This window comes from Phytophthora infestans, genomic scaffold (assembly GCF_000142945.1).
Source record: "Phytophthora infestans T30-4 supercont1.61 genomic scaffold, whole genome shotgun sequence".
NCBI classification, from domain to species: domain Eukaryota; phylum Oomycota; class Peronosporomycetes; order Peronosporales; family Peronosporaceae; genus Phytophthora; species Phytophthora infestans.
The window spans coordinates 634,293-648,142 of NW_003303698.1; the positions used below are offsets into that span (position 1 = coordinate 634,293).

Consider the following 13,850-nt stretch of genomic DNA (forward strand, 5'->3'; position numbering starts at 1 on the left):
ATTGTTTAGCTTTCATTGAGTTTGATATGAGACGTGAACAATCTTTAGCTACTTACAAGCTGAAATAGGCAGTACGAGCAGGTAAGTAGTGCAAGCTGGACAGGCCATTATTAACGTTTGCATTGATCCGAGCTAAGTTACATAGCGGCTTAGAAACGGCCTATGCTGTCGAGCACGACGCAAAGCTAAATATATCGTGTGGCGTTTGTAGACATGCTATTTGAAGTGCAGGTGATTCTGACAGTGATAGCCAACAAAAATAAAGAAACCGTGTCAAGATCACTAGATGTAGAATAATCTCTTTTAACCATCGTAAGTATGATGCTAAGGTTTCAGGTTTTTGAAAGAATAATTGCCCGGTTTACTGTAAACGTAGCGAATGGTCTAAATTAAACCCAGATTTATGAAATTAAAGAAGTCGATTTGGGCACATAGGGGTTCATGGGTTTTGGAATAAATATCCACTCGAAGCACAGCTAAGGCGGGAAGGCAAGCAACTTGAATAAAACCCAAACTACCGCCGGCGCTTAACTAGTGATAACTAAAGTAAAAACGAAAAGCTGAACAGGTTAAAACAAGCGTGAAAGCTGAAAGCCTAAGCGATACACGCTCGTCAAAATGGCTCCGGCGTGATATGCTATATCGAAGTTACAGCAATGCTGTAAGAAATACTTACGTGCATTGACAATAATATTGTCTTTATATTATACCCGTATTCCTGCTGTGATTATTGACAGCCATATTCTTGAAGTGAATGATGCCTATCGCTAAGCAAAAAATATACTACTGTAGTACCAACGGTAAATTGATCAGGTTTAATCTTGCACTTTGTAAGCTGTCAGTAAGCACTTAAACTGCAACAGTACAAAATTAAGAGCGCAAGGATTGGCTATTTCGATTGTCATTGATGAGTGAATGTCGCCAGTACACATAAGGAATACGGTACATCAACATTTTGTACCTGTGCACTCATTATATTTAGAGCTAAATTTATTTATTGCATATGACACCCCCATATGCCAGTTTTGGGAGGCGTCCATTGGCTGTGAGTCTATGTGGCACGCGTCTTTTTCCGCTTAAGTACGCCAGAAATTATCTCCCCTCATTCCAGATTCTAGACAGCTCCAGGAATATGGGGAAGATTACCCTGGTGTGTGTGATTGTTGGGGAGGTATGAAGCGCGTTTGGTGTGAAGATAGACGACGGTGAGCAAGTGTGGAAGGCGAAGGAAGTCATCGCATACAAGCTGAAGTACACGGGGCGACCTGACAAAGGACTCGGCTTCGTCCTCACTGGCCGAGTCGAACTCACGTTCAGCGAACCGAGGGCTCGGACGGTTGTCTAGGGCGGGCGAGGGTGACGGACTGCGGCGTTTGCTCGCACGCTTGCTCACAGCCGCGTCTCCAGTTGAGCCTATCGCCTCCGAGGCCACCTTAGTAGCCTCCTGGAGTACAGAGACTTTGCCGTGAGGCTTAACGCCTGGCTTGCGCCTTTCCGGCAGCAGCCTTGGAGCGTGTCGTCGCACCGCTCTTAGCAGTGCCACGGGGCATGGTGACGGTCGACGTGGAGACCGAGAAGAAGAGCGCTCAAACCGCTGCTCGAGGCTCTAACTGTGAAAGTTTGTGACGCACACTTCTTCATTCTGATTGGTCGGTAAACTGAGCCTTAGTGGGGGGGGGGTAACGGGGTACGTAGCCCTAGTGTGTTCCTAGTTACATGAAGTGTGACACGTCATACTTCGGGATATTTGGTACAAGGTACCAAGGTCATCCGAGGCCAACCATTGGCTGATGGCATTGCTTTTCTATAGGTGACTTATACTTTGGATATTTAACTCAAGCTTAGTCTACCTTTAAATATACTCAGTTTACAACCTGCCTTAAATTGATCTCTTTGCTCTTTTTAGGAAAAGGGGACCTGCGAATTGCCGCTCATTGAGAGTATGTATGCTCTCGGAAGCCAACTTCCTCTAGCGCAAGGTGCTGTGTGACCCCGCCACACACCACTCTACTACTAGCACAATACGTTGAAACCAAGAAGACACCGAGCAGTTTGCATTCCTTGTTTCGTATCCCAAACAGGTGTAATGAATGAATGTTTCAACGCTTCATTGAGATCAGCTTCTCTTTCATGGTTATCCAAGACATGACTTCGTGAGCAATTCTTCAGCACAAATAAGCTTAATTTTAATCCTGATAAATATAAAATTAGAAGCTCTCTGGGTGTTATATCCAGAGTATTTATTGTGCTTTGCAGATGGATGTCCATTCGTTTTAAAGCCTAGATCGGAGCATAAAACCACGCGTAAAAATGAGATGGAAAGAGGGAGGCATCGATTTGTTTTATCTGTGATCGAATTACCATTTCAAAACGGTAAAAAGGCTCGATTTACAGGATATCGATGTGGATTTGGTGGTTGATTGATCCCGAGCCTCGATTTGAACTTTTTATAGACCTCAATTTAATAAAACGACCTTTATTTAATTTAAATCGAGCATCAGGCAAAGTGAAATGGACAAAAACATTGAAATGTGCAATACACGTGTGGTGGTCACACGCTTTCGTTTCCAAACAGAAATCCTCCCATACCGGTAATTCCAAAATCCGTTCTGTGCCGTAGTTGGTGTGGCTGGGAGCGTGTTCCCTGTGACCATTGTCGAAAGCAAGTCGGTGGGGCACTTGAAGGACGCGATCGAGGAGAAGAGCGCATCGACGATCACAAGCGACCAAGAACCTGCAGCTCTTCCAAGCAAGACTTACGTGCATTGGCAACTAGTATTGTCTTTATTTTATAAACATGTCTATCTGACACGCCTTCATTTCTACTTAACAAATACGAACGGAAATTCTCTCTCCCCCCTCGTGTTGAGATGAAGCTTTTCTGTTCTGTCGTTGGTGTGGCGGGAAGCGCGTTCTCCGTGGAAGTAGACGAAGGCAAAACCGTGGATGACTTGAAGGTAGCGATCAAGGCGAAGAAGGCCAACGACTTCAAAGAGGTTGATGCAGACAAGCTGCAGCTCTTCCTGGCGAAGAAGTTGGAAGGCGCTGGGGTGTGGCTAACGGAGAACGACGTGAAGGTCGGTGTAAGTGACACGAGGGATTTGAAGCGATTGGGCGTTGCGGGAGCGCCGCTCAGCTTGGTTGGCTTGTTGGAGAAGGACGTCAAGTTCGTACCCACGCTAGAGGATGTCGAGTCGATGAACACACCTGTTCACGTGCTGGTGGTGGTTCCAGGAATTATAACTACCGTTGAGGTGAGGGAGAGAAAAGATGACAAGCTCATCATGGCCGAGTTGGCGTATTACCAACGACTTGGGCAAGAGATCAAACGCAAGTGCCACAGTTGCTGTGGTGCAATTCTGGACAAAATCGACACCATTTGCGAGGAAGGGTCTCATCCGAAGCCTTTCATTTGCGTGGAAGGGTCATCTGGAATGGGGAAGTCGCAACTGGCGTTAGGCGAAGGACGCAAATATCCACGGCCGTGGTTTTATTGTCCTTTTCTTTCTGCGGGGGAAGAAATGCAAAGCGTGTATTGGAACTTTTCATCCATCGCGACTGCCTTCGAATGTGTTGTGAAGAAGGACGAGCTGGAGAAGCTACCAAAAGCCGAGATTTTAAACAGCGCTTCGTCGTTTTACACCACGCAGAAACTGTGGACGTATGGCTTCATTATCGAACTGCTGAGGTATTATTCCCGTGCAGATGTTGGCGCGCAGATGATCCGCGTTGAAAATGAAACGTTTGAAGTGGCCAAGTGTGGTCTGCAAGATGTCATTGATGCGCGCACTGAAATGAACAATCGTAAAGTGTTGCCGTTCTTCATTTTGGACGAAATGACGCCAAGCGGGGAAATTACGAACATGATGAAATTAGCGGCGTTTCAACGCAATGTCTTTCGTGCTTGCGGTCTGGTCGTGATTGTTATGGGCACGGACGCCAAGATTTCGACCTTGGTTAGTCAGTCACAGCACAGTCGCACAGGCTCTCGTTGGTGGATGACCGTTTTCTCTCATTTTCCAACTTACCAGTCTATTCCCTTCGGAGATCCTGTGAAGGAAGAATCGTGGCAGAAGGTGATAAAGTCACATCCCGTCGTGAAGGACATTGCTGGTAACTCTTGTGGTCTGTTCTCGCGGTATTTTGTGGACGCTGTGGTACAATTTGCTCTGGAGGAAGTTGGGGAAAATGAACAATTCGCTTTGGCGGACATGCTAGACGCAGCGTTCAAGGCAGTATATGTCAAGACTCAGGATGCCAAATGTTTCATGAGCACGGAGACAGGGAGAGATGCGCAGCTAATGGCGCTATCGTACACCAATGCCAGCGTTGAACTTCCTGATTTCGCGATTTCTGGTACCAGTGGTGATGATGACTGGAGTGAACCTCCTCCGAAAAAGACTAAAGTGGGGGCTCAGAACATGCATGTGCATTTTGCCAACTTGGTTGATGAAGAAATTACTGATGTGGTTGTTTCAGGGGGCAAACTTAAAAAAGTGGATGGAACCCCGTGGATGCCAATCTGTCGTTTTCCAGTCATTGAGGAAGACGTGTTGCTGTACCTCGCCGTGCTTGGTGGAAAGGAGTTTTCGGCGTACTACGACTACAACACCGGGAAGAAGTATTCAACAGCAGGTGTTTTTGATGCGTTTCGCAGACGAATTGGCAATGAACCACACGGAAATACAAATGCTCTCAGAAAAAAATACTGCGAATTCGAGAACTTGGTGGCCCATGCGCTTTTCTGTGCGTCGAGAAAAAATGGTGTGCGAGGAATCGCCTTTAACGAGTTCTTCTTTGCTTTGGTTGATGAATTTCAGGACGAATTCAATCCAACAAAATTTAAAGCCAGTGCGTTGTTGGAAAGATATGCTGGTTTGAAGAAGAAGTTCGCAGAAACCATGATCCCGTTTGTGGCACCACCTAATGCGAGATGGCCGGATTATATTCTTGGCGCCTGCGGTGCTGGTGATGGTGACTGCAACTTCGGCCATCTTGTTCGCGCTAAGGACAGCGAGAGATTAGATTGTTATGTGATGGTTCCTGGGAGTGACAATCCACTGTTCGTTTGCGAATGCAAACATTGGAAGAAAAAACTAGACAGCGGTGCGATGGAGAAGATTATTGAGGGTTTAAATGCTGGGTATACAGGGCGTGCAGGGCGAGATGGTCAGCGAAAGCCAAAGTGGCAGAACTGGGATCTTGCGCTCGTCTTTTGCTATGAACTCACTCAGTTCAAGCAGAAAGAAGTTGGTGCTTGGAAGTTTCATGGTACTGGTATCGTCACGGTCGATCGCAAGACGTGGGGGAAGAAATGGATAATCGAGCCAGAAGCTGGGTAGAAATTGGTCATTGTGCTTCAGACAGGGAGTTTGTTTTAAGATGAAGTTTCTGGTAGCAGCAAAGGGGATGAAGACACGTATGTCAGTCGGCACCGTCGCTCCGACGATGAAACTTCTTGCCTCAGGATACTTCAAGGACGTCGATGGAGCGATACACATTGCAGTTAAGCGGCTCTTAGGAGACAGGAACTTAACACAACGTCGTAGTTTGTAAATTTGATTATTTTTAAGAATGTCGGTAAGATGGGGACTTACTGTACCTCCGCTCTGAAAAAAAATCACAGCGCTCCACCTCGTTGTTTTTCATGAATTTAAAGCTTGCGGAGGGCTACCGATCCTTCTGTAAAACAGGTCCATGCCCAGTAGGTATTATGCTGCCGACTTAGCTGTGCCAAGCAAGACACTGCGTTCCAGGAGCTTTGACATTTCTGTTGCGTCTTCTAATGATACAGATGACGTCAAGTTGGTTTTTGAAACGATAATAGACCCGGGCTTTTATGTTTAAATTGCTCAATTCCGGGTGTGTAGCTGCAGGCGTTCTTGTTCGCCATTTCACCAGCAAGCTCGTGAAAAAACTACTGAATCCGTGAGCCACTGCAGATACGTTTGCCTTGAGCATGCTTGATTCACGACAGCGGATGTCGTTATGCGACAAGCGTGAAGACTTCGTCGCATTCATCGGCTCGATACACAGGCCTTGACCAGCATCAGCAAACTGGACATGTTAGATGTCCATACCTTCACTATCGCATGCAACAATCGGGAACCGCTGCAAGGTGTCTAGCAGCTAACGTTGCCTTCAGCAGGCAGTCCAGTGCACACTAACGTCTGTCACGACGGACACATGATTAGGATCATTAATAGCGAAAGCGATGCCCTTGCTGACTCTATCCTTACGCATTCTACCTTAGCTCTAGGGGGCCTCTATTCACCACCGCACGAACACCAGTCTAATGTCCTTGCTGATCTTGCGAAATGAATGGGCGAGATTTTACACCGCTCACTCTAATTAGTCATGCCATGACTAATAATGGTGTTGCCACATTTTTTTTTAAATTAAGTTGTCTGGTAAGACTTACTTAAAAACAACTCGTTCATATTTCCGAAGTAGGTCATGCAACGTTATCTTACCCTAACCACATCGAGATAACGTATAGTACTGTAGGCATAACGTTGCTTGCACAATATATCACCTGTAATTTACGGAGGCTTCAGATCCCTCATAATTCTCACTTATTCCCTCCGTACAAAATAACTCATTTAAAGTCGAGTGGATTATCGTACTTAAAAAAGAAAAAAGAAAACACACAACTGTAATTTGAAAAGTGGGCGGAGAATTTTGAGCTCTCATTCGAAATAAGCAGCTCGGACGCGACGCGCCGCGAAGAATTCGCCATTACACCAGGTAATGCCTGCTTTGTGAACTTGCTCCAAATACTGTATCATGCCCGTTCATTTACGGTGTATTGTCTTTCGTGTAGGACGAGCACTACGAAGCCGTGCTTCGAAGCCAGTCTCTTTTTTATCACGACATGGAGCCCGACCATCCGAGCGACGAAGATTTTGCGAGTAGCACTGCGTCGGACGGAGACGAGAGCTCCGACCAATATCCACCTCGAAAAGAGGCGATAACAGGGCGAAGGCTGCTCCTAAGCTTCGGGAAGCCGCACGAGGTTGGTACTTTTGCTTTTTTTTCACTAGTTTATTCCCAATATTATCATTTTGACTACTATTATTGCAGGCGTGATCCCGACTAAGCCATCACTGAAAAAAGTAAGCAAGCCGGTGAAGCTATCTCCTAAAAAAGCATTGCTGCCCTCCATTGCAAGGAAGAAAGGTGGAAAGCGGGTGAAGTCCTCGAAACCACCGGGATATACAACACAAGGTCAGCGTATTGTTGCTCGTCGGTCCGGTTGCTGAATCTAGCGTTGCTGGATATTGTTACGTCGCCGAAAATGTTGCTGGATCTTCGTTTAAGAAGCCCTGGACGTTCCGTTTTTGTCGACCGACATGGCAGGGGCCGATGGTGCTTTAGCTGCTCTGTAACGTTTCTCAAAAGAGCAGTTTCTACATTTTAAAATGCAACGTTATTGTATGCAACGTCAACGCGCTCATATTTAATGCAACATGTAGGAAGTTTCATGGCTACCGGACCTACGGGACGCGGCGTGCCTGTCCTTGATTTTTTGGCTCTAAACCAGAGAGCAGACACGATGACTGCTATTTTCGATTTCTTCAAAGCAAAAAAACCAGGCTCGTGGGGAAAAGTTCAAACGTTCGTCATTGGTAAACATTTTGTGGAATGGCAAGTGCTGGAGTCGTGCTTTCCAGACGCCAAAGTGCTACTTTGCCAATTTCACGCTCTTTCGTATTGGAAGAAATTGCTTGGATCGAAGTCCATTTGAAACCGTCGATATTGTTACAATATTGTAAGCAATAGCGCTTAAACTGGGACACATTTTTGATGCCAAACTGGTCAATTTTGCTGGTGCTGCAGCCCTTTTACGGGCCACTGGTTGCAAAAAATTGATCGGTTGCTAAATACCGTAAATTCCGGTACGGTGGTACAACGAACTTGTTGCATTTTCGAAGGGGCGTCATGCTGTCGTGTTGAAGTATTTTAACAGAAACCGGAAACGTTGCTGTAGTATGTGGGCCAACAACAACCGGAACACCTTTTTTTCAGGAAACACTACTACAAACCGCATAGAATCAAATTGGAACTCACTCAAAAGATTGCTAGGAAAGCAAAAAAAGCATTGACAAGATGGCGGCATCTCTGCTCACGCATCAGACGGCGATAAGCAACCAGGTTATGTACGGCATCCAAAGACATGGATTGCGTTCGCGTGCTCCCGACTCTATTCCCAGTTTTTTACGACGGGTTTCCTCTCTTATGAGTGACTACGTGCTGAGGCGAGTACGCCAGGAGTGGGAACGATTCGTGGCTGCGAAATCCGCTACCACGTGCGAGAAAAAGGAGAATTTTCTGTGGGAAGACTGTGTACACTTACGGTCATTTACATGTGACGATATTGCATGGACTTTCACATGTCAACGGACGAAGTCCACACCGAATGCGACAGCGCCGTTGGCGAGCTTGCCCACCCCACGACATGCAGGCAGTCCATCAGTATGGACGTTGTTTGGACTTCCGAAGAATAAGTCGGCCAACACCAGCATCGTGGTCTGTGTCGGCCTCCTGAGCAAGTTGCCTCACTTAGCGGCGGATCCTGACTCCATGGATGGTTAAGGTATAACATTGCTATTCTTAGACCGCGGTTTTCGCGAATTTGACTTGCCGGAGGCAATAATCTCGGATCGACACCTGCGCTTTACTGCGAAGTTTTGGACATCCTTGTTCTAGGAACTTGACACCCATTTGGGCATGTTCACAGCGGATCACCCGCAGCCCGCTGGCCAGACTGAACACGTTACGCGTTGTGGAGAACGTCCTCCGAAGTGTATGCGCTGAGGCGCCTAAACGCTGGCGTACGCCGATCCCACTCATCGGTTTAGCTTTTAGCAAAGCGGTACATGACTCGACAGACCTCACGTCGTTTATGTGAACACCTTGACCGATCCCCGCGCCCCGCTGAGCCACCATGTAGTTGTTGGGGGTTTTGTGGGGATGGGGGGGAATCAAGCGACTTGCGGATACCAGCCCTGTTGGGGTTCTCAAGCAAGTCGATGACTTTGTCTCACTGTGACTTAGCATTATGCTTCAGCTCCGCGCCGCAATGCCTGAGAGTCAAGACCTGGAAGAAAAAAAAACATGCCGATGCTAGAAGCAGAGGCAATGTAGAAGAGTTTTAAAATTGGGGGCCTTGTTTTATTAAACGTCAAAACCCTACCTACTGTATGTTATCTTCAAAACCAAACCAAGAACTAGGTTCATAGGATCTTTCGAGGTCGTAGGCAAGAAATGCAAGGCGTACACGCTAATCCTTATGAAGAAGACGCCGACGTAACCAAACTTCAACGTGGCTTGCTTAAGCCATATTGAGATCCGGCTCAGGTGAGAGCAGAGGGTTTGACTCCAGCCTGACGGGTGGCTGGGCCACGACAGCAGGCGGGACAGGAGCGAGTGATGTAGCCACGACGGAAAAAGCGTCAGCGGGTGGCAGGGCTACAGCCCGATAAGCCATTTGCTGAAGACGCAGCAACGGGTCGAACGGCCGTGCAGCTGAGCAACCTCCTGCTCGAGAGCAGATACCCGGCTGTGAGGTGTTTGCGGTTGGTCGCACCATTTCACACGCTTATGGGTCTCTTCGAGATCATCCGCAAACCGATGCAGGGCATCGTTCGTATCCCACGGATACCGACTCAATCCGCTCGCACGTCACCCCAGCGCAAATAAATCGCTACGACTTGAAGTGCGGAAATCCAGCGGAGGCTCCACTACCATGTGGAGCGCCTTGTGGGGTGGCGTCGACGCCAGGGTCAATCCCAGGTTTAGGAGAAGTGGCGAGGGTATCCTCATTCACAAAACACGTGGAAGTGTGAGGTCCTCGTGCGACAGAATTGCCCAGACGTCGTGATCGCTGATGATCGGGCAAATCCGATCCCGACGCGCCACCTCGGCGTACGGCGATGTCGACAGACGCGGAGCAATTCCCCCTAGACAAGGAGAAGAGAGGTCGGCAACTGAGCCCAGACTCGGACCGGTGCCTGGAGCAGCATCCCAACACGGAACAGACGTGCTCGCAGTGGGAGAAGAAGGAACATGGGTCTCATGGTTTCGAAGACGGGGCCAGGAGTGCGTCGTCGCACTTCCGACTTTGGGAAGTTCAGGTGCTGACTTCAAACGAATGCTAATTTCAGTGAAACTCGCTCGAAGAGCCGCGTAACTGGGGAACCGTCGAGCGTGCTTGAACCAGTTCACAAGCTGCACTTCCTAAGCGACCGAATACTCGCCTGGGCTCATGCCCACATGGACTGTGTACATGGCTGGAACCGATTGTTGGTTCAGCTGAAGGCGGAGACGCTACGGATACACCTGGGGAAAGATGACTTATGAAGTCAGGAAACGTTCACAGAGATAGTGACGTTGCACTCCGTCATCGGCATTAGAGGCCGCCGGGCCATAGACGTACGTATCCGAAAGCTGCTGAGCAGCACAGCGTACAGTCTCGGCAGGATCACGGGGCTTAAAGACATAGGCGTGTCAGGACAAATTCGAGCCATGGGTCGAATATACGGGGGAGAGTGCGGCTGCGCGGACGCGACGGCTCTTGGAGCGCATGCCGTGACGGCGATGTAACTCGCGATGGTACCCCTTGGTGGGGCGGCTGACTGCGAGCAACGGTCTGTGACCACTTGGGGGCGGCGCTCGTGGGACGCGGAAGCAGTTTGGCCGTTGGCCGGGAGTGTGGAGTTGTACATCCGGCGTTAATGAGCTCGGGAGCTGAGGAATGTGGCGTGAGAGATAGGAGCCTCTAACGTCCTGACAAGACAAGATCTCGCTGAGAACGTTTCGAGAACAGGTAAGTTCTAATCCTAGTGGGGGCGAGTGTAGCGAGGTTACACGGTGTGGGACACTCACAGGTACGGAGTACCCAGAGAGTTAGCAAATGCTCCGTACATAAGTTGGAGAGCTAACAGCGTCTCTCAGTAGGTTGGCGGAAAGCCACACGTTATGCACTGGGTTAGATTTAACTATGCTAGATAGTTAAATAGACATAATTACCTTAGGTGGCTTGGCCGCAATAAAACTAAATAAGACACTTCGGATTTTAAAGCAGAAGGGTTACTTCGAGCTAATAGTTCCTGAGTCCTGGCTTCAAGGTTGTGCTAAAGTTCCTTAGGATAATGAACTTTATAATAAGGACTCTTTGAATCGAACTTCTTTCTCTGACGCTAAAGCTACGGTAGGTCCGCTGCCTTGGTAGCACTTGTAGTCAACCCCGCTCCTGCATCGATTGACTATACCCTCTGCGAGGTTGAAACAACCGGTGTTCACGAATTTGCCCCGTTCACCACAAGGTAGAAAGGATCCGAAGGATCTTTCAGGCTCGCCGATCCGCTTCACGCGCTCAGCGCCTTATTGGTATTCTCCGTGACCGTATCATCCACGACGGACGCGTTCAACTTTTCCTCAGTTCTTAGCAAGACCACTTCGGCTAAATCGCCCCCCCCCCTTCAAGGCTTCGTCGAATTCAATAACGGCCATCTCGGCCAGCTCTAGTAGATCATACACAGAACCAAGAGCGCTCTGGATGATGTCGCCTTCGACCTCCCCCGTCACTCTGTTCACGAGTGTGTACAACCGCCCGCAGCATTCACGGGGACCCTCACCTCTCGACACGTTGGACACCTTGCCCAATGTCGAAGCCGTCACAGAAGCGCGGCGCCATCTTCTCCGCTCCCTCCGTGACCGACCCTGGCCGGAAAAGGATGACGTGGTGGCATCTCCGTCACCATCACCAGGTGCAGCAGCACCATCAATTCTCGAAGGGGGTTCAGTTTCTCGCGAGACACTCGTCTCAGAGTTATGCGGTCCATGTCTCTCACTCAGTGAGCTAAGTGTGACTTCACCGGCATCTTCTGGGCCGTGTCCACGATGCCTCGACGCGCAGTCGATCGCAGCCTGCGAGCCACGCAGCGGTAGATTACCGACCTGTTCCATACCACTCCGTGGACTACGCTCGCTCTCACCAGAACGTCTGCACCGCTCTGCGGATAACGTGCCGCAGTACGACCGCTCTGGTGGTGAAACAACATCCTTGTTGTCCGACAAGTCAATGTCCAGCACTCTGGCCGCTTCGGCCTCGTGCTCGCGCCGACGGCGCTTCTTCTTCCTAGCTGAGGTAGATTTATGACTCCAAAGCTCCACAAGGGCGGGGTGCGAGGCACCCAATGCTCTCGACTTCCAGACGGTCCATGGCGCATTTCGCTCCAGCCATGGTATACCAAGAATGAGGTCATACCTCGAAACCAGGTCTAAGACCAAGGATAGCCATAAGCGTCTCCATCGCGAGACGGACAGCGATGGTATCTCCTGTTTGCACAATAGTCTGCGCTCACCCAAGTCCAAACGATCTAGAAAACTCATCAATTCTTCCTCGCTCAGCCCTTCTTCGTCTTTCCTGGCTTAAGATAAGAATAGTCGTTTTGCTACGGGGTTACACGCAAGTGGCTACACATTGCTACTTGGTTACGAAAAAGGTTTTTCGCATTGGTGTTAAATGCATCATTGAATACATTTGGCAGACTTTTGGTTTTGCGTGCATTCAAGGCATTCACTGGTTGAAAGTCAATAGCTTAAACCAATTAGAATAATAGGATTATGTCAGCCATTCGTTGATAAATATCGTTTATTTAATATATTAGATAAGGAGGAAACCCCAAACAAACAATTCTTATTTTTACCGGAAATCGGCATTGCTTTTCTTCTTAAGTAAATCCATACTTTCGCATGAAAAAATGGTTACTCTAAGTGAAACGCAGCTTAGGGCTATCTCAAACACGTGCGCTAACGTGTAAGCCGAGCTAGTGGGCTTCAAGTAGGCCCATGACACGTTTGAAAGACCTCGTTCTTCGTCCTTCTTTGTCTGCTCTGCCCAACGCTGCCTCATCCCCGACATCTTTGCTCCACGCGGCGATTCTTGAATGCGCAAAATGAGTGGCGGTCAGATTTCAATCCCAACACCTTATCACGGTGGTCTTCACCAACGCGTGCCTCTACATTCGTATATTCAACACATGGGCTCGTGGGTGTCGCGGTCTCCTTCTCTTGTCGGGGTCGTGTATCTTGTGAAAGCCGCCGTAGGAACTTAGACGTAATAGATGAGTAAAATGTACTTGTATCTTATTTGTTTTTCTTAAGCACTTCTCGTAAACGAAGGCGATTCACGACTGAGGGCTCCCTTACCAGCCCTCTACTTACCAAAGTACCTCCTACCAGCGCATGTACCTCTGGTCGTTGTTTGTGAACGGCGCCAATGTACCACTGTCTGAACCTCTTCGTTCCATTTTAGACTAGGGACGAGGTAGTTGACGACAGAGAACGGGACTGATCGGGCCCGACACTCTTCTTACGCCGCTTGCTGAATTGCCGAAGGCAGTCGTCCAGAATAGCGAGTCCTTCCTCTAGCCGAAGACCGTGACATTTCTCCCCGACTGCCGCTCGGAGTCCTCGCTGAGCCTCATCCTCTCCAGCAGGTCCGGTAGCCAAGTCGGCGGGCAGATCCGGAATGAACGACGTCGTTCCAATCGGAGTCGAATTCGAATTTTTCTGCTCCGCCGACACTTTACCTTTAGGAGCTGCACGCAAATGGTTGAGGCTAGCTCTCTCTCTCCTTTATCGACGCTTCTTTCGACTTTCGAGCTTAGCCCAACCTCTTTGTGCAGCCTCAATTCCCAAGCCGTCGGTTACCTTCGCTCGCGACGCCCAGTAGTACCTCGTAGCATGGCTATAACAGTCCAGTGTCAAGACGAACACGTTTCCAAAGAGACTCGCGATAAAGAATTCCAGTATCACGTTCATCACTAGGGTAGCTAAAGCAA

General features: G+C 48.7%; 1 protein-coding gene across 1 annotated transcript; it reads left to right on the top strand.

Moving 5' to 3' along the window:
* Nucleotides 1-2,870: 2,870 nt before the first annotated feature.
* On the top strand, nt 2,871-5,342 carry PITG_17889 (Crinkler (CRN) family protein; the record flags this gene model as incomplete). Its single annotated transcript, XM_002896379.1, has 1 exon — nt 2,871-5,342. One exon carries the CDS (start codon nt 2,871-2,873, stop codon nt 5,340-5,342), a length of 2,472 nt encoding a protein of 823 aa, XP_002896425.1.
* Nucleotides 5,343-13,850: the final 8,508 nt, after the last annotated feature.